The 24,337-nt window shown below is 39.9% G+C and overlaps 5 protein-coding genes and 1 long non-coding RNA gene across 7 annotated transcripts; 3 read left to right on the plus strand and 3 right to left on the minus strand.

The window, feature by feature from the left end:
• The first annotated feature begins 67 nt into the window (after positions 1-67).
• On the plus strand, positions 68-3,268 carry LOC140765252 (large ribosomal subunit protein eL33w-like). 2 transcript variants are annotated; one of them, XM_073104243.1, is made up of 6 exons: positions 68-189; positions 295-330; positions 422-650; positions 757-799; positions 2,863-2,907; positions 3,022-3,268. In XM_073104243.1, the coding sequence occupies exons 1-4, from the start codon at positions 158-160 to the stop codon at positions 796-798; spliced, it is 339 nt and encodes a 112-aa protein (XP_072960344.1). In that variant the 5' UTR covers positions 68-157; the 3' UTR covers position 799; positions 2,863-2,907; positions 3,022-3,268. The 2 variants fall into 2 exon arrangements, with proteins under 2 accessions (XP_072960344.1, XP_072960337.1); XM_073104236.1 differs by lacking the exon at positions 2,863-2,907.
• A 1,643-nt stretch (positions 3,269-4,911) lies between these two features.
• On the minus strand, positions 4,912-7,392 carry LOC140758819 (probable protein phosphatase 2C 8). The gene is made up of 3 exons (XM_073095144.1): positions 6,564-7,392; positions 6,036-6,141; positions 4,912-5,430 (listed from the first exon to the last, which is right to left on the minus strand). The coding sequence occupies exons 1-3, from the start codon at positions 7,179-7,181 to the stop codon at positions 5,126-5,128; spliced, it is 1,029 nt and encodes a 342-aa protein (XP_072951245.1). The 5' UTR covers positions 7,182-7,392; the 3' UTR covers positions 4,912-5,125.
• A 1,219-nt stretch (positions 7,393-8,611) lies between these two features.
• Positions 8,612-12,680, minus strand: LOC140767120 (uncharacterized). Its single transcript, XM_073106916.1, has 4 exons — positions 12,287-12,680; positions 11,703-12,063; positions 9,631-9,758; positions 8,612-9,304 (listed from the first exon to the last, which is right to left on the minus strand). The coding sequence occupies exons 1-4, from the start codon at positions 12,365-12,367 to the stop codon at positions 8,849-8,851; spliced, it is 1,026 nt and encodes a 341-aa protein (XP_072963017.1). The 5' UTR covers positions 12,368-12,680; the 3' UTR covers positions 8,612-8,848.
• A 1,999-nt stretch (positions 12,681-14,679) lies between these two features.
• On the plus strand, positions 14,680-15,745 carry LOC140761711 (ethylene-responsive transcription factor ERF061-like). The gene has a single exon (XM_073099154.1). The coding sequence runs from the start codon at positions 14,797-14,799 to the stop codon at positions 15,424-15,426; it is 630 nt and encodes a 209-aa protein (XP_072955255.1). The 5' UTR covers positions 14,680-14,796; the 3' UTR covers positions 15,427-15,745.
• Positions 15,746-17,248: 1,503 nt separating this feature from the next.
• On the minus strand, positions 17,249-18,991 carry LOC140761892 (uncharacterized). Its single transcript, XR_012104645.1, has 3 exons — positions 18,442-18,991; positions 17,547-17,737; positions 17,249-17,445 (listed from the first exon to the last, which is right to left on the minus strand). It is a non-coding gene; the product is annotated as an uncharacterized lncRNA (long non-coding RNA).
• A 284-nt stretch (positions 18,992-19,275) lies between these two features.
• LOC140763668 (DEAD-box ATP-dependent RNA helicase 31-like) lies at positions 19,276-23,621 on the plus strand. The gene is made up of 10 exons (XM_073101959.1): positions 19,276-20,085; positions 20,364-20,470; positions 21,193-21,248; positions 21,334-21,558; positions 21,661-21,867; positions 21,944-22,030; positions 22,114-22,209; positions 22,297-22,512; positions 22,849-23,031; positions 23,217-23,621. The coding sequence occupies exons 1-10, from the start codon at positions 19,427-19,429 to the stop codon at positions 23,442-23,444; spliced, it is 2,064 nt and encodes a 687-aa protein (XP_072958060.1). The 5' UTR covers positions 19,276-19,426; the 3' UTR covers positions 23,445-23,621.
• The last annotated feature ends 716 nt before the right edge of the window (positions 23,622-24,337 follow it).

Genomic DNA, 24,337 nt, shown 5'->3' on the forward strand with positions numbered 1-24,337 from the left:
TCAATCACTATCAAAAAAAATTACGTATCACGAGAAGCGATCGAGACCGTCGGATTCATGAACCCCTTCCCTATTTATACACCGTCCACAACAGCATTAGGGTTTCTCGCTGCCGGCATCCCATTCGCGCGTAGCTCCCAAAACCCTCTTGGCTACAATGGTGAAGGGAAGGCAAGGCGAACGCGTGAGGTCAGATCCATCTCTCTTCCCCCGAAATTTTAAGATTTTATAAGCCCTAATCCTCTCTCTGTCTCTCTCTCTCTCGCCCTCATCTTATTCATATCCAATTTGCAGGCTCTACGTCCGCGGTACAATCCTCGGATACAAGAGGTAATTTGATATCCTTCTTTTGTTGCGTTTTTCCTCATTTTGTTCCATTTTTAGATCGTTTACTGAGTTATATATGGTCGGGTTGGATTAGATCGAAGTCGAACCAGTATGAGACCACATCCCTTGTTCAAATCGAGGGAGTAAACACCAAGGAGGAGGTTGCGTGGTACTGCGGCAAGAGGGTGGCGTACATCTACAAGGCGAAGACGAAGTCAGACGGAAGCCGCTACCGTTGCATGTGGGGCAAGGTTGCTCGCCCACATGGTAACAGTGGAGTCGTTCGTGCTAAGTTCAAGTCCAATCTCCCGCCTAGTTCTATGGTACAGATCTCGTACTGTTATCCTGTGCATTCATTTGGGATCAGATCCTTGGATTGAGTAGGCTCTCGTGGTGTTTGGTTATGACTTGATTTGTTGGGTGTTGCAGGGTGGCAAGATTAGAGTCTTCATGTATCCGAGCAATATTTGAGGTAAGATTCTATTATTTTCAGAATGCTGTAATAGGGCTACAGATTTTTTTATTTATTTATGATGCATCTACTGTTTGATTAGCTTAAGAGTATGATCGCGTGCAACTGTGATATCACTAAAGAAACTGTAGAAAAGACCGGAATTTGTGGATTAACTTTTATAGAATGAGATGGTGGCTCAGGAAACAAATTGTGAATGCTTGTCTCACTGGTGCATATCACAACATAAAAGAGAACTGTGGTCTAAGTTGAACTAACAACATCAGTTTTGATGAGACAAGCAGGATTTGGTGCAAAACATGTGTTATGTAGACTAAATTGACAACCATCAAGATTTAAAAAATTGCATACTTGAAGTCTGAGATTCTAACTTACACTGTAGAGATCAAGGTTCAAAGTTTCAATTTTGGTTTTGTACATAGAAAAAAAAAACAAAATGTTTCGGAATTTTAATCAGTTTCAAAGTTTTGGATCGGAGTTTGGGGTAAGAAAACATAATACTCTAGGAGAATGGACATCTAGAGGATTTAATTGGATCTTCGATTACCATCGAATGCTCTACATAGTGCTAATAAAGAAAGAAGGAAAGAAATAAGACAAGGGATAAAAAGATGTCTTGATGCTGTACCTACAAACCTACTGTACCACACAAATCCCTCTAAGTATTAGCGTTTTATTTCCATATATTATTAGACCTTTGAGGAATAAAAAATAAAATTATGCTTAAAAAGGAGAATCATAGCCTAATTAGTGATATAAGATCATAGGATCCGTAGGATTAACATTATGATGAAAATTATTAGGTAATTAAAGAATTTTGGTATGTTTCACCTGAAAACTACTGAACCGCCCTTTCATTTCAGCTGAAACCCTGAAGCTTTGACCAAAACGTTCCGGCTGAAGTCTCAGTTTTGGCCAAGTTTTTAAGCCATGGTAGAGATGATAAGGGGCCATTTATCTAATTTATCTATTATTCCCTTGTTATTTTGAGAAGGGCTTCATGCCATAAGGGGGGAGTTTTTGGTTGCTCTGAAGTACCTGCAGGTTCTCTGCAGGGTCCCCGGTCTTTGGAGCCCAAAGAGAAGTACAGTGGTCTCATAGTACGGGGTTGTACTGTGGTTGAGATTCCTTTTGCCACTTTCTCTCACAGCCCCGCCTCCAAAAACCACAACACTTATTAAGTATTCAGATCCACTTTTCCAATATGTCTTGAATTTTATCCATAGGAAGGAGCTCATTATTTCATATGCCTTGTATTTGTAGCTTTTGGAGGTTCCTTTTATTTTATCTTGCCATCTAATGTGTATATGAATGTAGCAGTAAGCTAAAATCAGTGCAAATCCTTGGTTTTTTACCAATAGACTTTGATTGCCAACTGACGATTTATGAGTAGAGTTGCATCCACAATGCTTTTGGATTGATATCCTCGATGCTGAAATAATTTGTTTTGATCTTGCTCGATTAATCTAAGAGTTGATCCCTGAGGGCTCATTTGGATGCTGGTTAGGGAATTTTCCTATTCTAGATTAAGAAATGCTTCACATTATCCCTACTCTAGATTAGAATCATTGATCATATTAGTTTAAATCTTATTTCTTGTATTAAGCTCATTTATAATTTTACTTTTGATTTAACTAAAGTGGTTTTATGTCATGTCTCTCTCTCTCGACATGTAATACTTGTAGGTATGCAATGCATACTTGATATGACTTTTATTTTGGAAAGAAAAGCTAGTTTAGCTCACTTTTCAGCTCAAATCAAAAGTTTTCGCTTAATTTTAATTATATTTTCTGACTGAGATAAGTAGGTGGTATAAAAGAGGATTTGTGACATGATATGTGAAACAACTTAGTCCAATTAAAAGTAAAATTGTAATTGAACCTATGTGTGGAATAAGATTCATCCTAGCATTAAAAGTGTTTCTAATTTAAAGTGGGTATAATTTGATTACAAATCTAGGGTGGTGTTTGTTAACCTAGAATAAGAAATTTCTCACCCACCATCCAAATGAGGCGTAAGACATTGAATAAAGTTGGATCATAATAGTTTTATTGGAACTGCAGAAATTGTTTGGAATCAAAAGAGTGGGTGCGGCAAGAATTGAACTGGTAGATATCTTATTATTTCATTGATCTGAGTTCTTATCTGATGTTTACTGAGATACTTGTACAACCACTTTCTTGGTTTTCTTTAATAATACATTTGATCGTTGTTATGTGCAGGTACCTCGCGGTAGAGTCACAATGTGGTGGAGATTTGACTGAAATGAGACCTTTTTTACAATTAGTGAAACTAGGAGCTTTTTAGTAATCTTAAGTTTTGTACCTTGTGGCTGCACTAACCAGGCGTCTGGTTTTCAAATTTACTGGAGACCTTATAATGCATTATGTCAAGTTCCCTTTGTGTGCTCACTCTGCTAGCTCTAACTACTTAATATTAAGAATCTTCAAATCTCGACCTGGTTATTTACTCCCTGATAGTATGTAGTAATTGCTTACATAATTAACTACTGCAAGTGCAGGGCAGCTAGCGTCATATTTGTGAGTTACTTAGTCCAGAAATTTGGATCGTCTCAAGTGTGTTGCTTTTGAGATGAATATATAGGTTGGTTAGCTAAAATTTTCCAGAATTTTCTGGGGTGTTATTTGTCTCAAACAGTATCCCGAAGATTATTCTAATAGTTATTCTTCTATCATGCGGAGTTTGAGGCAAATCTCATTAATCCTTTGATTGCCGAGTTAGACAAATCTTCTTGAAAACAGGGCGTTATTATCACGTATTAGGATTAATCTCTTGATCATCCTTTTAAGTAGTAGCCCGTGGCAGTCTTTTCAAAATGAAAACCTGTAATCCATGTCGTAGACCTTAAATCCAACTTTGGGCCTGGGCCTAGCTGAATGGCTGGGCAAAAAGAGGGAGAAGTAGAGGATGGGTACAAGGTGAGTCCGTGACTGCACGGACGAAGAAGATTTTAGAGTTTTTTTAAGTGTCGAGTTTGTGCTCGACCTGCGAGTTTCGGGCTATAGGGGGCAAACCAGATCCTAACCAAATGGGCTCTAGATCGAGATCAATTGAGTTTTTTTATATTCTAAAAACAAAATCATTCATGAGCTTAGATGGCTAGATATGAATAGATAAAATATCAATTCTCGTTAAATACCGAACTGTTTGCAGGGAACTGAACTAAACTTAAGTTCTGAGCTGTTGCTGAGAACTAAATATCACTAAGATATCGTCTTAAATTATTGCACAGCTAAACTGCTCTTTCAAACCACCGCATTAAATTATTAATTAAACCATGAAATTAAGTATCAAATCATTAAATAAATTTTTTTATAATAATTATTTAAGATTGAAGTTGACGTTATAACCTCTTTAATAGTAAAAACTGTACCTACCAATTTATGAGAATAGATAAGTCTCATCTTCTCAGCCCACCAAGAAGATTTATACTCTCTTGATCTTCGCGGTGGCAATGTTTTATTTAACCAGACATAAGCATGACATAAACCTGAAAGCTTGTAAATAGAGCTGAGTTTGGATTCAATCTAAACCACCTAAAACTAGTCATGTCATGTTTATTACTTAACTGTGTTTAACCTAATTATGACCCAACAAACATGCTTATACATAATAATTTAATTATAACCCAATAGCCTAACCCGTTTATACTCAATAATTTATTATAACACACAAAAAATTAATATAAATACAAGAAAAAATTAATTCATAAAAAATAAATTATAATCATTTATATCACTCGAACCAATTTAATAAATAAATCATATTGCATTACTTTGAACCAAAAAACACCAGTTGCCACCCACCCCAACGTTATTTTACTCCAACTAATCAGTCTGAAATATCTGAAAGCAGTTCACGTTGTAAGATAAATACGAGAGACACCACGAAAAGCGACATTCTTCTTCCTAGATAAACAGATTATTTCTTCACAATAATCGTGTAATTAAGCTGGATCGCTCGTTTTATCCATCTGACAAGGATAGAGTTTACGTGCAAACACCTCCTCCGTTCAACTCAGCTTTCTTTTCTTTCTTTCTTTCTTTTTTGGCCCAAAAAAGAAGGGATTTAGTCCGAAACTTTTAGCACTCTGAAAGCAATTCACGCTGTAAGATAAAATATATACGAGAGGTGATAATTTCTCCAGACAACGACAACTCGCCCACCTACCCACTCACCTCTCTCTCTCACGAGCTGCGTCCATTTCCGATAGCTCTTCGTTACATAATTAAGCATGCATTAATCCCCCTAATAACCCTACTAAACGTACTTGTTGACACCGAATCCTAATTAATTAGATAATCCCTAGTTAATCCTTGGTCTTCCCAACTCGACCACCACGACGCTTATATTATCTCTGCTACCTCGAGAGAGTGCGAGCTCGGCCAGTAAGGACGCAGCATCAGCTGCAGTGCAGCCATTCACTGCATCAGGGAAGAACTTGGCCGTCCGTCCACTCAGGCAATTCCTTGCAATCTTGCAAGCCACCTCGTTGCTCAGCACGTCCCACAAGCCGTCACTTGCCAAGATGAGGAACTCGTCGCTGCTAGTCCTCTCAGTAATGGTGACTTCTGGCTCAGATGTTACGTATGGTTTCAGATAGTGGTCACCTGCAAGATGAAACTTGTTGTTGGTCATTCCTAAAAACGAATCTTTTATTCAAACTATTCTTAGGTCCATTTGAATGACTTAAAAAAAAAAAACCATCAGTAGTTTTTCACTTCGCGCGCATGATCACGAAAATAATAAATGAATGAATGATGTTGGAAAATCAAAAGTCAGTTTGGAGGGAGTGATTACTTCCCGCTAGTAGAGCATGTTTGATGTTTCCAACGTAAAAAAAGATGCATATATATATATATATATATATGTATATATACTAAATGTAATTTCTAATACATAAATTGCATGGCAAAAAAGGGCCGTACGTACGTAAGAGTAGGAAAGCTTATAAATATATAAATCTGCAAGTTGAATGTAATGATCTTTTGTTTCGTCTTAACATGCACAACTTGCAACAAAGATAAAAGTAAAGATCTTGTACGAAGATTATAAAGAAGTTTGATAGAGTGGCTAGTATCGCATGCATATGTTGAGCTAAATAAGATTTTATATCATTAGAATATATATATATATATATATATATTAAAAACTTGGAGGGTTAATATATATTTTGACAACACAAAATAACGACATTTTTTTTCAACCAACATACCTATTGATCTAGAAGTTGCAAGCACTCCCAGGACACGGAAACCATTCCAGTTGATAACTCTCCCGCCTGCTGCTTCCACTCGTTCCATCTCGTCAGGCCTATCGGGCTGCAATTTTATTAACTTCTACTCGTTATTATTAATTTTTTTACAGTTTAAACCTCAACTATGCCTTTTATTACGGGGTGTAAAATGCGAAACAAAACAAAAACTAAAGAAAAGAAAAGAAAAGACGAGCTCTGCGATTGCTGATGAATAAATGTTATATACTACGGAATGCCACGTCGGAGGGGGAAAGAAGAAGAAGAAGAAGAAGAATAAAGTCTTCTTCCAGCTTCGCAAACGTACAACCGATACGTGCGATTATCTGTTCTTCAGAGGAAGAAGGCGACACGCGACTTTTGCGTTTTAAAAGTTATTATTAAATAGATTACGAGGGACCAAATCGAACATTCCTTTGGGCGTACGGGGATTTTAGAGGTTAAATTTTATTATTATTATTATTATTATTATTATTATTTATTTTTTACCTTGTGGTCGGACGAGAGCGGTACGGCGACGCCGCCTCGCGAGAGCACCGCCCGGGAGTCACCGCAGTTGGCCACCACGATCCGCTGCCCGCCTACGACAGCCACCACCGCGGTGGAACCCACCGTCCGATCTACCTCCCCCACCGCCTCCACGTCTTCTCCCACCTCCCAGTCCACCCGCGAGAAGCTTGCCTCCATCGCCTCCTTCCAGCGCCACCGCGGCTCCACCTCCTCCGCCGCCGACGCCATCCGCGCCATCTCCTCGGCCAACACCACGTGCATCCGCTCCCGGCACGCGTGCGCCACGCTCGACCCGCCGTGCCCGTCGTACACCCCGAAGAAGTCGTACCCGGGGCCAGGCCCCGCCGCCTCAAGAACCACCGCCACTGCGTCCTCCATCTCCCTCCGCCGCCCGATCACGGACACGGATCCGTACGGAATCCGATCGGGTCCCACCCGCTCCGCCTCGAGATTCGGGCCCCACTCCTCCTCCCCATTGCCGTTACGGAGCCGCTTGACGACGGCGTCGCGCCCGGATCCGGACTTGAGGCGGCGGAGCTCGAGGCGGGCGCGGCGGGCGGAGGAGAGAGACGGTATTTTTTCGGAAACGCCCTCCATTTTCTAATCCCCCCCCTTAGAAAGAGACCCTTCGTTCTCCTTTTTCGGCTACATGGGTTAGGGGAGCAGTGGACGAACGAGGCGAGGGCGTTTATTAATAGACCGGACACGTTTCCCTTCCGGAGGAGAGAGAAGGTCGCGAAGAAGGATTAATTAAAGAAGCGCCTCTTTTGCATATATCCCCCTTCAGGTATCACTTATTTGAATGAAAACCGATCGAGACGTCGTGCAGCGTAGAAGATTATCTGCTGCGTAAGTACAGACATTTATAGGGGGGGGGGGTAAAATGCAAAAGGGGAGGGAGCCATTAAAGAACGGAGCGGTGCCGTCCGGAAGCGGGGCACCTGGCACGGCATGAGTAGGCCTGTTGTGGGGCAGAGACGTGGACCAATGCTAGACTAGACGTGGACGGCAGAGATCACTCCACGGCTCCTACGTGGTGCCGTGGATGCGAGGAGTTGGGATGGATGGAGGGAAAGAGAAAAGGAGGTTTGTCCCTTTGGGCGGTGGGGCCCTAATTAGGACGATGACGTGGACAAAGGAGAAGGTTCCGGGCGGTCAATGGAGGTTTGACTCATCGGATGTTCCGGAGCTACTGTACACGTGCCAGCCGTTGAGGTGGCCTGAGGGCATTACCTGGCCCACGTGCTCGGCACTTCCTCGGCCTTTGAGGTGGGTGGTTTGCCTCGTCATCGTTTTTGAATAGTTAAGCTGGCCGATAGGGTGTAGGATAGTGGGTGCTTATTCAGAGAGTATTTTATCCAAGAAAGGGAGATAGATGAGGAATAATCACAACTGATGCGCGAACAACAGCACTAACGTTTCAACGACCGCTGTCAAATTGTCTTTAGTTTGCAGGTTTCGTTCCGCCAATTGTATGATGGCATTCGTCAAAGCTGGTCTACGTTAACTCGGATAGATGGCTTAGCTGAGCCACTCAAGACTTGCAGTCATTAATGGACAAAGAGATGACTCACCCTCTCGATGGAATTCGCACGCCAAACACCTTGACAAATAATATATCGTAGTCTTCTTCTTGGAAGAAGAGACGTGTTGGTTGTTTTGTTTGCCTGTTTCCTTTCCTTTTTTTTTTCCACACGAGACTTGCAAATATATATATATTATTCCAACTCAATTCATCTCCGGAAAAGGGAAACACAAATTCAAGGACAGCAAATGAGGCTTCTCAGTAAATATATCCTAGCTACAAATTTGAATGGATATGTGGATTTATGATCTCAAGATTCTACTCACTTACTTATTACAAAGCTTAAAATTACTTTTGGACTTTGTCCTTTAGACCTTTACACATGCACCCTTCATTGAAAGATCGGCATCTAAATTTTTCCAGCTCACCATCTTTTTCATCTTTGGGGGACAACTCACCCCATGAGCATCAAATTGTTGGCCTGGGCCCAGAAGAACAAAAGAGGAACAGAAGAACTAGTTTCTTGCTAATTTTACGTGTAACATCTCCTCTTTAAGGGTAACATTAAGAAACAAGAACCGTCGCATCCACTAGCGGAGGTAAAACCGTCAAGCACCTTGTTTTCGATAGCTGGAGAATGGAGAGCTGTTCAAAGAAGAATACCACTTCGAATGGGAAGCATAGATATTGATGCAAGACGCAAAAGGGAAATTGGCAAATGTAATCGTCATCATTTATCTTAATCCTTCCAGCCATCTTTCATAGATCTCCGTGGAGCAAGACCTTTAGATGATGGATTTGGAGATGGTTTTGATGGAGTCATGGGTGCCTCCTCATCTTCCCAATTGTCTCCCCAACTGTTATCCCATTGATCAGGTTCACCAGCTTCCTTCTTCCCAGTTGTTGAAACTGGTAGTGACATGTCCACCTTCTGGTACATGGGACCAGCATCTTGACGATACATCCGCCGGAATTTATTGTATAACAAAGCTGCTCCTATGAGAATGAGTACAGCTAACAGCATGCATAATGAAGCGACCCGTGAACGGAGAGTATAATATCCAGATATTTTAGATGCTTCATTCCTTGCAGAATCAGGGATCATGTTCCTCAAACTGAGGCTGCATCGGCCTTCTCCTGCTTTCAGAACTATCATTGTGTCATTTGTTGCGCCTTCGCTGACAGAAACTTTGACCTGCATTATTCAGACCGAGAAGTCTCAGAGAATGTATGGTGCAAGTAATCAGTGGAGGGTCGTGGTTTAACTTCAGAAAGGTGATGGCAAAGGAAATAACATACAGAATTCCAATTTAAAAATATCGATCAGTTTCTTTATGTCCAATACCAATTTTGCTGAAACTTTTCAGTAATGTTAATAAAAATAACAGTCTACTGTAAGCATTTTTTTTTCTCTAGCTTATAATGCAAGAAAATTATGACAATCAAATACATCCCTGAGTCTGTGATATGGTATCCACAACAATGGATGCAGCTCGTAAACATGGATAATAAAATTTATACCTCTATATTTCGTTTTCCTTGCAGTTGAACTGTAGTTTGCTCTAGGCTGACAAAATCAGGGGCAATAATGCTAACATCCAGCAAAGCTGTCCCTATGTTCTCGACCAGAAGCGAAAGAGCTAGTGAATCTGGTCACAGAAAGAATAAGTATTTGAATAAAAAGAACACTAAACCTAAACAATGTAAGCTAATGGAGGTAGAAGGCCATTAAACGAATATTCCCTGCTCCACATGAATGCCTAAGAATGATAACAAAAGGATGCAATGCTTTTGCTTTTGGCATTCTGAGCATGAGGCAATTCTCTCCTTATCTCACAGTGCATTAAAATTGTAATGAAAATAATTTTCTTCTTTATTGACATGCTATAGATGAAGAATTAATTAAAAAACATCCGAACAGTGATTCTCAATCAGAACCAGGCCATAAACACAGAGGGCAATGCGTCAAACAAGGTAAAAGTTGCTTCTAGAAGTAAAAGCACCCTTAAAGCAACTGAGATGGATTGAATGTCTAATCCAAGTCGAAGCATTTATTAATCTGTAAGCATCGTTGCCCTATTATATACAGGATGAAGTGGAAAATTTTCATTATTGAAGCATTTAAAGCAGAGAACTAAAATTTCAAGGAACAAGAAAAAAGATAGTACCATCCCTAAGAAGACCAAGGTAATTTTAGTCCAACTTCTGAAAATGCTTGCAGATTTCAGCTGGGCAAATGTGTTCTCTAAGTATATGTGTTTTCATACCAGTAAAGCTCCAGTTGAAGGCCTCCATTTCTAACAAGCTAACAAGGAAAGCTACTAAAACCTCAGTTTTCTGTGAGTTCACTCAAGCCGGTAATGAGTAATGACAATATCACTCTGCCAGTCCAGTAAAAATGTTTGCTTTGCTCTCACAAAATTGATGAATTTCTCTAGGCATCTTGATGTGGGCATCATCTTTAATTTGACCAAAATAAAATTGCTCGAGTCCAATTTTGGTCTAATTGAGCTAATTAAGCTCAACTTATTTTCACATTTAATTTGTTGAGTTAATTTTTAATTCAAATAATCAATTGAAGTAGTCAATTGATAAATATGAAGGGGATGTCTGTATTGAGTTATTACTTAAATTGGGTAAGTCAATTTAGGTAAGACTTAATCGATTAGGGTCCTATTAGAATTTCAATTGATACTTATGGTAAGCTTATATGTGGGGATTTCCACATTAATTTATTATCTAAATTGGGTTAATCAATTTAGATAAAATGATCAATTAGAATCTTATTAGGAAATAAGTTTCTATTAGAGTCAACTAGAATCAAAGTTGTTAACTTATTTAAAGGTTATTGCATGAGAAACAAGGAACAATTAAATAATTATTTGAAATTTCTCATTTTCTCTCTTGCAGTCTTCTTCTTCTCGCTCTCTCTTTCTCTCTCCTACTCTATCTTAAGATTCTTCTCTAATCTCTTCTACTTCCTTTCTAAACCTCTCTCTTTCAATCTCTACTTTTCATTAGTTACTGTTGTTGTCCAAAAGATTCCAGTAGTGAAAGAGAATCTTTGGGTGCCTGAACGTGAAAGGGAAGACCTGGTTTCAAAGTAAAAGCACGACTATTTCATTTATTGGTAAATCTAAATTCTAAAGACTTTTCTTATATCATATTTTAGGTTTTTCTACTGTCAACATACCTATTTGAGAGTTGAGGAAGTTATTGCCTCTGAGTAGTTTTCTCTCATTTCATCTAGTAGTGATCCTTTCAATCGATTAACTTATTGTCAGTTGTTGCTTACTATATTTTATTTTAGTTACTTGTTTGAGTCCATTGTTCTCCAAAACATGGCATTTATATTAGATTTGCATTACATCTACATTGATTTTCTTTTTCCAACTTATCCTATTTGCTGATTATACACTCGGATCTTTAAATCTTTAAACCAAATTAGAAAAATATTACTACCAAATCATTATAGACAGTGCAAATGATTTCAATCATCAGTACCCCTTCAAACCAAGCGTGGTGATGATTCTAAGACAGATAAACCCTCACTAAAAAGAATATATACAGATGTAAATAAAGTGAACACATACCTGTTCCAGGTACTCTCAAGCAAGCAATGAATTTGTTTTTCTCATCGTTGCATCTGTTGGATGGATCACACTCGTTTACATGAGAATCCTGCAAGGGAAGTGTCTTAGATTCCAATTCTCCACCTGAATCCTTACTGCCGACATTCTCCCCCGACTTTGGCTCCTTCAAGGGATCCTCTTTCCTCTCATTTGGCTTATCCTCAGATTCAATTTTCCCACTATTTCCCTTGGTTTCATTTTGAGATTCTTTGCTAGCATCTTTAGCTTTCTCCCCTTTATCCGCATTAACTCTATCAGGTGGAGCCAATTCTCTGACAGTGTTATTTTTCTCTGCTGAAGATGTCAACCCATTCACACCACCCTGAAATGGGCATGTTAAAATTCCGATGGAATAAAATATGTTAACCCGACTATAACTACGTATCTATCACTGCATAATATCATCTAGTTGACCGATTTATAGAAGTTGCTAAATTTAGTAGATAAAATCATAAATCTCCTATTTACTCTAACGACAAGATGGAGATCTCCATTGCAGATCTCTCGCAATCGCACAAAAATATCTTAAGCAAGTTCTCACTCACCTCTATGGCATCAGCTAAACGAGGTCGCGCCTCGAGGAGGATCACAAAAGCAATCAAGTGCAGGACGCCGCTCCCCTTCATTACTTCCTTGGTACTGGAACAGTGGAACTAGCACCAGCCTACCTTGACTGAAATATAAACCCTATTCCCATTCCAACCACTTCGTTGACCTAAAATGTGGATGAAATCCAAGGAGAAAGCGATTCGAGGACCCTAATCTTCTCACAGCAAGCAAATCTAAGCTTCGAATCCGATGCTCTTGAAGCTTATCCGAGAAGACGAGCTCAGTATGTCGGAGATCTACGGAAAATATTTATAAAAAAAACATATAATAAATCTCGGGAGTTGAAATAAAGCAAAAGAAAGGAGAAGTCGAGAAGAGGAGTGGAGTGGAGTGGAGGGAGTAAAAGGTTCGGTCAAAACAGAGTGAAACCTCCGCTTCGAGATGAACAGTCAAATAACGAACGGCTCAAAGAGCGCCACGTGGCATTCGGATTGAGCCTTTTTTATGGGCTAGTGGGCTTGAGCCCAATTAAACTGAGGGTTTGTTAAGGCCTACTAGTTTTGGATTTTGCAGATTAAGCCCCATGGAGCACAATTGTTTTGCATAAATGGGTTCGTACAACTACATATCATAGGAAATTCTTTAAAAGCGTCATTTATTTTCTCTTTTTTTTATTTACATTCCTATTATATGGTTTAAAATACTCTTCATTTTCTCTTAAAATTTATCTCTATTTTTATTTTTATATTAATCTTAAAAAACTTACGGAAGAATATCAAAGTTAATTTACCAAAAATAATATGTTGTAGTTTTGAAAACAATAATAATAAAATCAAAATGTAAATAATTAGTTTCTTATAAGGCAAGTTCACATATTAGTTTTTTAATTTATCATAAAAAAAATGTCTATTTTATTATAATAAAATGCGCGCTATAATTTACTATTAAAAATTAAAAGTAAACATAATTAAATTGTAAAAAATTCTAAGTTAATTTTGGTGGATAAAGAGATTTATCCAATGGAATTATAATAATGAAAAAAATTCATTACATCATTGGCGATGTCACAGTGGAGTTAATGAGGCAGATGGATGTTGCCATCCAGATATTACCAACTTGATTGCACGGGATATTATCAAACTTTAATAGCCCTCGATAGAAAGCATCTTGACCATTCCCACATTTATCTTTTGATAGACTTTGAGTGAGGACCATCACAGAACTTTCAACTTAGGCTTTGAAGACCATCTGAACCACTCCCACTAGCATATGGTTTCATACCTTCATCAAATCAATTGCCATGATAATGGGTCAGAGAACCTGATTTTAATCATTTATATTCTAATATTTTTGGCAGATTTTATACCATGTTAACTCATATGTTAATCCTTCCATTACGATCTCTTGAAGTTCAATACTTTATCTCTTCAAATCTAATTTGGTGTATATATTTTATATCTCTATTCATATTTATAATAATACAGATCATTAATTAACATATTTCTTAAAATCAAATAAGTTTAAAAAGGAAAGATAGAGAAGATAAGGATAGGGGAAAAGAGGAGGGTTGGTTTCAGACTATCCATTTGACTGCGAGTAGCTTTGATCAGCTCATTTCATTTAATCCAACTACTTTGTGTACTTCCTTTTGACTCGCTAATACACGGAAGGAAATACTAAAAGATTCGCTAAAAGAGTCGTAATCAAAGAGTCAATACTGGAACCTTTGAGGAACTTTCCGTGGACTTTGCTTCTTTTCATTGAGATGGGGGACTGAAAAAATAAAGTTATCTTTTGGACGTTGTGCTTAGTAGCTACGGGAGTAGTAGTTCTCGTGATTATTTCAAAAGGAATTTAGATCAATCGTGATTAGTTGTGTATAATTGTACTCTTTGATGTATCTAATCTCAGCTCTTAATTACACAACACATATATATATAAGTAAAAAAAAAAAAACTTGATATTAATTTGCGGAGAAGCACCTCAAAATTTTTATGGGCAAAACGTTGTCAATTAAAACCTATTAATTCCCAGCATTAACATTGAATTCGATGTGGACTTAACCCAATCGAATTCGATATGGCGCGTTCATATTCGTCCGAGGTGTTAAATTACATTTTGACTCGTAAAATATAAACGTAGCATCCAGGTCATCTGTTGGGAATTGGGTGGACCTCTTAATTCTCGAAACGTGGCACGCGAAGGATGACGTCAGCACGGCGGAGAGGAAGGATTGGCGGGTGGTGCTGTGCGGGCCCCATCGTCACGTGGGCCCCCCCTCGCCCTTTTTACTTTACAGTTCGACTTACGCATAGTATAGCTGTGAAAGGAATAGGACCATTACGGGAAGAAAGAAAGAGAAAAATTATTTGCCTATAAATTCCCACGCTACCCCCAAGTCCCCAACCATTTCGGAGTTCAGAACCCCTCCCTCTCCTCCGCTCTTCCCAAAACACCCCCCCTCCTGTTCCTCCTCGTCGCCGTTCTCAAAGTACTCCTTAGGTCCATGGACGGGACTTTGGAAACGCTTCCTCTTGATTCGGTCTTCTCCTATACCACCCCACCGACCTCCGCCGACGATACGGCGGCGCCGCTCGGCTCCGCCGTCTACCGGTACCAAACCGAGCTCCTCCGTCGCTTCGGCTCCGATAAGCCTACCGCCTCGGCCGGGGAGAAGAAGATCTACCGCGGGGTTCGACAGCGGCATTGGGGGAAGTGGGTGGCGGAGATCCGATTACCCCAGAATCGAATCCGAGTCTGGCTCGGGACCTACGACTCGGCCGAGTCGGCCGCGTTCGCCTACGACCGCGCCGCTTACAAGCTCCGAGGCGAGTACGCTCGCCTCAACTTCCCGGAGCTCAACGGTGGAGATTGCCCCGAGCGGATTCGGGCCCTCAGATCCGCCGTTGATTCAAAGATCCAAGCCATCTGCCAACGGCTCGAGAGGCAGCGGCGCGCCAAGAAGCAGCCCGAGGGCAAGAAGGGAAAGAGGGAAACTTCACCAGTTAGCCCATCATCGTATGGATCGACGGAGGGCGTGACAGGTGTCGTGTGCAGCGAAACGGACGGTGAGTGTTCGCTGGAGAGGATGCCTTCTTATGATCCGGAGTTAATCTGGGATGTGCTGGCTAATTAAGTTTAACAAATATAATCATATGCGAATATGCGATAGATTTATAATATCGAATAAGCAAAGTGATTTAAAAATAAAAGGTGGTGGTGGTGGTGGTGTGAGTGGATTGGTACAAGAGATACTAGTTTTATTTGATTTAAAGAAGGTTCCTTATTATTATTAGGAGTGGTTTCGACTTGTAAAATCCATTATTATTTTTTCCTCCAAGGATTTGGAGTCTTGGACAGTGGAGATTGGAGAATAATATGCCTGGCTATGAGGATTTTTTTTTCCCCTATGATTGATTTAGTTAAGTATATCTTGTCAAAATTAAATCTCATGTATTTATTGCAACAATCTTTTATATTCATTTGTGTGCTAATATATTGGTCGCTCAGGATTCAATAATTTTAATTATACTCAGTTAATATTAATATTTAGATTTTATTTATTTATTTATAGGGATAATTCTCTTTTTACCCCCTGAACTATCACTCATTTCTATACCCGTTGACAGAATTGATGAATTGACCAAATTAACCCTCCACTTATAATGGCGAGATAATTAAGTGGCTTAACTAACATTAAATATTTAAATATTTAAATTTCTTTATTGTACTCTACACTAATCCTTTTTCTAAACAAAATATCTAATCCTCTTTCTAAACAGAATCCCTAATCTTCTTTCTAAATAAAATCCCTAATCCTTTTTCTAAAAAAAATCAGACCACATCATCCTTCATTACTCTCCTCTCCGATCACATCCCACCCCAACAAGGGATGACATACAAAATGAGGTGGCTGGCCGCTGCTGCCACTGTCGAGCTTGGTGTTGTGGGCCTCGTTGAGGTTGACGGAGAAGCTGCAGTTGGCTAGCCTTGAGAAGGCAGACAAACAACATTGACATGGACAACAAGGACGGGTGATTGCGATCATCTCCTTCTTCTTCTTGGTGGTTCAATCAGGCAGCAGCGTGGAGGCGTGGGAGGGTGCGGGTCTGGTTGGTGGAGGAGAAGCCAAAGCTAGAGGCGTTGGAGAAGGTCAAGACGGCGCAGGGTGTTGGAGGTTAATGGTGGCTCTTGTGAGCTCTCTGATGACCCCACCCATCTTGCCGGTGGTGGTGGTGGAGCTGGCATTCGATGGCGGCTCTTACAAGCCCTCCGATGGCTGCACCCGTCTCGTAGATGGTGGTGGTGGAGCTGACGATCGATGGCGACTCTTGTGAGCTCTCCGTTGACCCCATCGTCTTGTTGGTGGCGGTGGTGGAGCCGGCAGTGACAATGGTGGTAGTGGTGGTGGTGGTGCTAGAGGGAAGGTGGAGGGTTTGGTGCTAATGGTTTTGCTAGAGGGAGGGTGGAAGGTTTAGCAACGGTGGTGGTGGAGTTGGCGATGGCAGTGGTTAAGGTGGAGGGTTTGGTGCTAATAGCGTAGAAGGTGTGGGCATTGGTGGTTTTGGTGGAGGAGATGGTGTTGGTGTTAAAAGGAGAAAGAGAGGTTATAGAGGGGTATTTTTGTTATAATAAAAAAATTCTCTTGGTTGCTCATGACTTACACATGCTTCTAAGGGGTATTTTTGTTATATTATTATCATGTGCACGAACACGACCCGACTAATAAACGGGTAACACGACCCGACCCGCCTAACCCGTTTAATAAACGAGTCGGGTTAACGACACGCTAACACGACCCGTCTAACCCGTATACTTAAACGGGTTATATTAACCCGACACGTTAACACGACCCGTCTAACCCATTTAATATAAATTCTATATAAAATTTAATATTTACTGATTTATTCTATATAAATAATATATTGTATAAATAAAATAACATATTTTTAACTCCAAACTCATACAATATTAAAATTACAATTCACCATGACAAAAGTATATACAATGGAGTTTAAACTACTCTTAAATGATGTATCATACAAACAAAAAAAAAATATTTTCAAAAATTAATACAACATCAGAAATGCAATTCTTGATCAAATACTCTCAGCTCCTTCCTAAGTTCAGTTATTAGACCTTCCTTCTGCTTCTCCTGAAGAAATTAGTGGAAGCCAACTTATGATTAACACTAGAAAAAGAAATAAAAAGAATGTACAGGAAAAGTATTTAGCTCAGATGATGCGGGATGTATACCAAAGTAATGGCATCAGGTTGAGACTAAAATGTTCGAAGAACAGAACAGTATGCTTCTTGCTCAAGTCGTTGGACTTGGATCTCCATATTATTTTGTACCCAGGGGTATGAAATACCACCAACAATAGCTCTTCCATATGTCCTCTTGTGCCCCTATTCTGATGTGGTGGTGGAAAATCATCAATCAGTTCCTGCAAACAACATTGAGAAACAGAATAAACATCACAAAATTATACAAATTTATCTGAAATATGGTAAACTCCTAAATTATTTTTGTAAAGTATTAGAGGGATTGAAACTTTCAGTAGTCACTATAATATGGCTTCAGTCAGTATGAGAATATAGGGTGTTGAGATAACAGAAAATGCAGGCAACATGGTACTAAAAAGTTAAACCCAAACATGGCAAAATTATGGGATCCAACTGCTGGTATGTTTCTAGCCTGCTCTTTACTCAGAATGCAAGCATTCACCCCTCAAATGAGTTGGTGCCAAAGGCATCTATCATAAGAGAGAACAGTCAGATGCTAGTCCCATAAACACTGAATCTAACTCATCTCCAAAAGAAACAATAACTCTCCTTGATCATTTACAACAGCAACGAATAATGGAATAGATCGGCCCATCAAGAACTGAAATGTCTTCGAGATCCATTAGATCTAGAAGGCTTCTAGAGAGCGGAACAATAAACTCCTTAAGAAACAAATAAGATGCTGTTTAAATCTAAACATATCTCCCATAAGGCATGGGTAATCTGCTTTCACAGCCACATATAAATACATATGGCATATTACAAATGGAACTAAAAAAGTTATTGTTAAAGGAGAAAATTCTGAAATCAGTATCAGCGCATATCAATCAAAATAACCATTGTAGACAAGCTTGGTAAAGGAAACCTTTTCACAAACTCCAGATGTGGGAGAAGTTACATGTGCCAACATGGCAGCGAAAAGTCATATCGACTCCATATCTGGCAATATGATCCTCCCGTCCCCCACATGAAAGGAAACACAAACCTGTATAATTTCTCATAAAACCTCCAAGAAATCCAGATCACCAGAATAGAAACCCTAGGGTCACCTTCGTGTTGCAAGGACTAGCGTTGGCCCGGTGCCATCCTTTTGGCGACGGTCCGACCGATGAAAAGGATGAACTCCTTGGCGGCGTTCCTCTTGAAGTAGCTGAAGTGGCTCACGTCGGAGGCGTTGGCCAGAACTACCGGATCCGTCGATCCGCCGGAGCAAGAGGAGTCCCCGGTGCTGGAGCATTTGAGGACCAGGAGAGATCCGACGAGGGTGAAGGGCTAAGCGCAGATGGTGAGGAGATCTGCCGGCGAACTCTTGGGGCAAACGACATGCAAAGACGGAGGTGGGAGGCACCGCGGACGAAGGCGATTGGAGAGATTCGACGGTATAGTGACTTAGGTGAGGCGGCTGGAGAGCGGAGAGCAGACTATCACGTGACAATTTATTAATGAAAATATGTAACGAAACCCTAACTGAAGGGGGTTAAGTGAGATATTTATGATAGTTTAAGGAGTTTGTGTACAAAAAAAAAATTCACGGGTCAGAAAATGAGTGATAGTTTAGAGGGTGAAAAGAGAATTATCTCTTATTTATATTTATGATAGGAATTCGGATCGGGTGGATATATCGGATCCGTTTAGTTCTCCCGCATCCGAAACGAGAAATATCGTCGAACCACAAAAGCTTATCTCCTCCGCAGCTGCGCAAAACACCTTAAACCCTTCCAACCTTCCGCTATTCCTGAAGGATCTAAACCCTAATCCCTTTCCCCTCTCCTTCCCCACTCCGAAAGCTCTCCACTGTTCCGGTGTGTAGGGTTAGGGTTCTGGGGTCGAGTTCTCTCCTCTCGTTTGCGATGGCCGGTGAACTCCTACCCCTCCGCCCACTCGACTCCGCCGGAGTCCTTCCCTCTACCCGCGACCTCTCCATTTTTGGTAAAGCGTTCCCTTTTAAGCTCAAATATTTAGCTCTATCCTCGAACCCGCGCTCTTTCCTCTCAATTGGGAACTACTCAAGGCGCAGAGGCCAGAGGAGGGATCTCTTCGTTGCTTGTGACAGTAGGAAAGGTAAGATTTTGATAGAGGAGGAAGCGGAGCACGGAAATTGGGTTAACGATGGAAAGAGTAAAGATTTGGATCGAGATAAGGCTAGGAGTAGTGGGAGAAGGAATACTTCGAGGGATTCTCGGCAGTTGGCGCGGAATGAGATTCCGTTAAAGAGGCAAAGAAGCAACGAGTCCAATTTTCTCCAGGTACTGGGCGAGGGTAAGAAGTCGAGGAGCTTGGGAAAGGGTCCGAAAACAATGGATTCTAGACAAGGTCTTGGCAAGAGAAATATGGGTGTTAAAATATTGGATGGCAAAGAGAAGGATGAGGTTGCTGATTGTGTGATTGGTTTGGAAGATGGTGATTTTTCTGGTGGCCGTGATTCGGCTTTATTAAATGGGCTTGGAAATGACTCGGATGTTGGAAGGAGTTCGTTAGTTCAGGATGAATCTTACCTGACTGAAACTAGGTAACATTCCATTTCAATAACAGCATCTTACAAAAGGTTTATGAAACTATGTACTGTTAGATCTAAAGAAGTTAAAAAAAAAAGCCGAACTTAATCCTTATATTTGTATTAGGATAAGAGATATTTGTTTTGTTTTCTTTCAGATTATCTTATTAGCATAAGATATATTTGTTTTGTTATATTTCTAGATGGATTTTGTTTTTCTGAGTTCTTCATAGAATTCCATAAACCTAGAAGGTTGATATTTCCCTTGAATCGATTCTTTCTCTGTGCTACAGATTTGACCAGTGTTCTGTCTCCTATTTGTCTCTGAAAGGCATAAAAGCAGCTGGATATGAAAGGATGACTCAGGTGCAGGAAGCAACTCTCCCTGTCATTCTTGAAGGTTTTTATTTTATCTTAATTACGTTTTGCATATCAGCTGAGTTAAACTAGGTTTAGGTACTATGTTTTTAGTTTGGGATTATTGTTCTAGTGTTCTCTGGCACTAGAGGTGCTCTTTATTCATGTAGTCAAGGTCATTTGCAGAAGGGCATGGATGTACACAGTACTACAGGGCCATCCTTTTCACAACTAATGGAATCCTACAGCATTTCGATTTTTGTGATCTCTATGATTAATCATTTCAAAATGATGTGATATTCTGACAGGGAGATGTTATCATGTGTCCTCCTTAAAATGTAGGTTTGTCCTTGAATCCTAGTCTTCTAGGAAGCATCTAACGTTAGATTTGGATCCAGCCCTTTCAACAGTTTATATGAGGTCAATTATATATGCAAGGAGGATTTGAGTCGGCATGAGTATCTAGAAATCAATGTCTTTTACTTCATTGATTTATTTATCTTAGGACCTCATTGAACTTCTCGAAATTCCTGTATTTGAGTAGGCTCACTTTCAATGCATCTAGGAAAAGTGAAGATAAGATCCCTTAATGCAGAGAGGCGAAATTTAGTGAGATTTGTGAATTAATAATGTATTAATCAGTAGTAGAATATTAGGACTTAACCAATGGATCAGTAAGTTGTATGTAACATAGAGAGGTGCAATTGTCTTGTTTGTCTTTCATGTTTGTATCTTTATGTCATTGCAATCTCTCTTGCTTTGTAGGCAAAGATGTTCTTGCAAAGGCAAAGACAGGAACTGGAAAGACCGTAGCATTTCTGGTACTCCTTTATCCTTTTGGCTCCTTATCTCAAATATTATGCTTTATTTCATCAACTATGTTTCCTTTGATATTTCTCAATTCAGCTTCCAGCAATTGAGGTTATTTCTAAGTTGCCTCCTGTTGATCGTAAAGAAAAAGCACCATCAATCAATGTTCTTGTCATGTGCCCTACTAGGGAGCTTGCAAACCAAGTTGCAGCAGAGGCTAACAAACTCTTAAAGTATCACTCATCAATCAGCGTACAAGTTGTAATTGGTGGCACAAGGTTGACACAAGAACAGAGGCGCATGCAAGCTAATCCTTGTCAGGTTGATAACTCAACTACTTTGTACAGTACCTAAATTGTAATTTTTATCAATAAAATTGTGATTGTTTATGGACCTAAAATTAGATGAGAATTATTTGAACAGATTCTTGTTGCCACACCTGGAAGACTTAAAGATCATATTGAGAATACACCGGGATTTGCTACTCGCCTAAAAGGTCTGAAGGTCCTTGTCCTGGACGAAGCTGACCGCTTATTAGATATGGGATTTCGTAGAGATATTGAGAAGATTGTTGCCTCTGTTCCTAAACAACGACAAACACTTCTTTTTTCTGCTACTATTCCAGAAGAGGTATCACCTTTTTCACATTATTTGCACTCCTACTATCTTTTAGGAAAAAACTAATTGATGACAATTTACCTTCTAGGTCCGTCAAATTTGCCATGTTGCTATGAAAAAGGACCATGAGTTAATTAATACAGTTGAGGAGGGCAGTGAGGAAACACACTCACAAGTATGACCTATTACTTGTGTGAGCTGTGATAAGATTTTGGTACTTTTTATTTCCTAAATTCTTATTATGTATGGCTGAATCAGGTCGGACAGATGTATCTGATTGCCCCACTAGAAAAGCACTTTCCAATGTTATATGGTCTATTGATGGAGCACATCTCAGAAGATGCTGACTACAAGGTAGGTTTCTGTTGTTGGGCACCAAGTGCTGACCATATCACAGGACACAGAGTTTGTTATATCTGTTCATTGTATAATCTTTTCCAGGTAATTGTCTTCTGTACAACCGCAATGGTCACGAAACTTGTTGCTGAACTTCTTTCTAGACTGCACTTGAATGTCCGGGAGATTCATTCAAGAAAGCCACAAAATTATAGAAGTAGGATTTCAGAAGAGTTTAGACAATCAAAAGGTCTTATACTAGTCAGTTCTGATGTATCTGCAAGAGGAGTTGATTACCCAGATGTCACCCTTGTCATACAGGTCACTGTTTTTTCTGTTTTCTTATTTCAATGTTGTCCCACTGTTATGTTAGTTACTTATGTAGCCTCAATATTGCTTAAAACAAGTTCTTATAATAATTACTGGTACTTGGTCAATATAATTTAAATGCAATACCATTAAATCTCAAAGGAGAGAAGAATCTTTTAATATTATCTTTCCTGATTTCTATTTTCCTGGTTACTCCATGTTGGTAATAAAGGTTTATATATTTCTATATAATCTTTACCAATCTCAACGATGGTCGTGTACTCTTGCAGTCTTATTCCCCTTGAAATGCCAGACTTATCGCCTTTTCTTTTCTTTTCTGTATTGTAGGTTGGTATTCCTGCTGATAGAGAACAGTATATACATAGACTTGGTAGAACTGGTAGGAAAGGCAAAGAAGGAAAAGGCATATTGATATTGGCTCCATGGGAGAAATTCTTTTTAACTAGCATCAAAGATTTACCGGTGACCGAATCTCCACTCCCATTAACTGATTCGAGCACCGAAAAGAAGGTAAGCTACTTTGGTTTCTGTCAATGGTGTTATGTGCAATATTCTGTTAGTGTATTACTATGCCAATGTGCGAGCGATTAGTAATTTAGTATGTAAGGCAATTACCTCAAGCTAAGTAGACGCCTATTTGGACCTTTTTTAGCTTGCAAAGTTTATTTGACATCTCATTATCTCTTTCTGGACAGATCGAACAGGCACTCACGCATGTGGAGATGAAGAGCAAACAGTCAGCCTATCAAGCATGGCTTGGCTATTATAACTCGAATAAAAGCATTGGCCGAGACAAAAACAAGCTTGTGGAACTTGCAAGCGAGTTCAGCAAGAGCATGGGCCTTAGGGATCCTCCAGCTATAACTAAGTTAATTCTTAGAAAGATGGGACTTAGCAATGTTCCAGGATTGCGCTCTATGTAGCTCTCCCAACTTGCTACACCTATGCTCCTTTTCTCTCTTATCAGTTTGTAGGGCGATTTTGTCTCATGATAACCTTATTTCTCTCTAAAGGGTGAATTGTTGAGATCAATTATTTTGTTATACCAATCCCAAGATTGTTGAATATCTATTTAATCGGTTCATATTATTTCTGATGAATTTTTCTTATTCTTTTTTTCTCTTTGCAATATCGATTAAGCGATTGTTTTGTTTATGGTGGCATTAAAAGGCTCCATCTAATTGACGGCTTCCCTTTCCGTGAATTAGGCCAGGTCTTCGGGTTCGAGCTTGACACGCTGTCAACTCACTAGCCCTTTGAGCAAGGGTCGGGTTCAGGCTGGGTTTCCTTTTGGCAGCTAGAACTCAACTATCAAGTACTTAATGTGTTTTTAAAAATTAAATATATTTTGTAAAAGTAATTAAAAGGGATAATTAATTGAGAAATAAGAAAAGATATATGTATACAAAATTAAATATAGGAAATGTTGCCTTGGAATTTGGAAAGGAATCAGGGCAGAAACAACAGTAGAAACTTTTGGGTCAGATTGTGCCGGACCGGGAGAGGCTAAGCCTAGGCCCTTGGGTCGATAGTTATGGCCCAAAATTTGGGTGGATCTCAAGCAGACATCATTAGTCCCACATCGGGTATTTTACGGCAATCGTCGCTCCTTTTAATATCTTGCGATCTCCACTATAGCCGGATCACTTGACGAAGTGAGTGGGTTTTCCAAACCCTGGAAAGTCCCCGGGCCTCAATACCGCAGAGATGCGGCCGTGGAGACGCGGACGCTTCTCGCTCAGACCCTTCCTCGCCATATTGTGAGGGGGCTGAGACACGTGTGGAGCCTTAAAGGAAGTCTGAGCGGAAGCCATAT

This window comes from Typha angustifolia, chromosome 1, assembly GCF_048772165.1.
Source record: "Typha angustifolia cultivar Huaian chromosome 1, ASM4877216v1, whole genome shotgun sequence".
NCBI lineage: Eukaryota > Viridiplantae > Streptophyta > Magnoliopsida > Poales > Typhaceae > Typha > Typha angustifolia.

Excerpts from the sequence above, each read along its gene's own strand:
- LOC140765252 (XM_073104243.1), top strand. The coding sequence starts at position 158 with ATGGTGAAGGGAAGGCAAGGCGAACGCGTGAG. Across the intron at positions 190-294 it reads AGGCAAGGCGAACGCGTGAG|GCTCTACGTCCGCGGTACAA; the intron begins GTCAGATCCATC and ends TCCAATTTGCAG. Across the intron at positions 651-756 it reads ATCTCCCGCCTAGTTCTATG|GGTGGCAAGATTAGAGTCTT; the intron begins GTACAGATCTCG and ends TGGGTGTTGCAG.
- LOC140758819 (XM_073095144.1), bottom strand. The coding sequence starts at position 7,181 with ATGGAGGGCGTTTCCGAAAAAATACCGTCTCTCTCCTCCGCCCGCCGC. Across the intron at positions 6,142-6,563 it reads CGCTCTCGTCCGACCACAAG|CCCGATAGGCCTGACGAGAT; the intron begins GTAAAAAATAAA and ends ATAAAATTGCAG. Across the intron at positions 5,431-6,035 it reads TGCAACTTCTAGATCAATAG|GTGACCACTATCTGAAACCA; the intron begins GTATGTTGGTTG and ends TTCATCTTGCAG.
- LOC140767120 (XM_073106916.1), bottom strand. The coding sequence starts at position 12,367 with ATGAAGGGGAGCGGCGTCCTGCACTTGATTGCTTTTGTGATCCTCCTC. Across the intron at positions 12,064-12,286 it reads GTTTAGCTGATGCCATAGAG|GGTGGTGTGAATGGGTTGAC; the intron begins GTGAGTGAGAAC and ends TGCCCATTTCAG. Across the intron at positions 9,759-11,702 it reads CTTGAGAGTACCTGGAACAG|ATTCACTAGCTCTTTCGCTT; the intron begins GTATGTGTTCAC and ends TTCTGTGACCAG.
- LOC140761711 (XM_073099154.1), top strand. The coding sequence starts at position 14,797 with ATGGACGGGACTTTGGAAACGCTTCCTCTTGATTCGGTCTTCTCCTAT.
- LOC140763668 (XM_073101959.1), top strand. The coding sequence starts at position 19,427 with ATGGCCGGTGAACTCCTACCCCTCCGCCCACTCGACTCCGCCGGAGTC. Across the intron at positions 20,471-21,192 it reads TCTCCCTGTCATTCTTGAAG|GCAAAGATGTTCTTGCAAAG; the intron begins GTTTTTATTTTA and ends CTTGCTTTGTAG. Across the intron at positions 21,559-21,660 it reads TGCAAGCTAATCCTTGTCAG|ATTCTTGTTGCCACACCTGG; the intron begins GTTGATAACTCA and ends TTATTTGAACAG.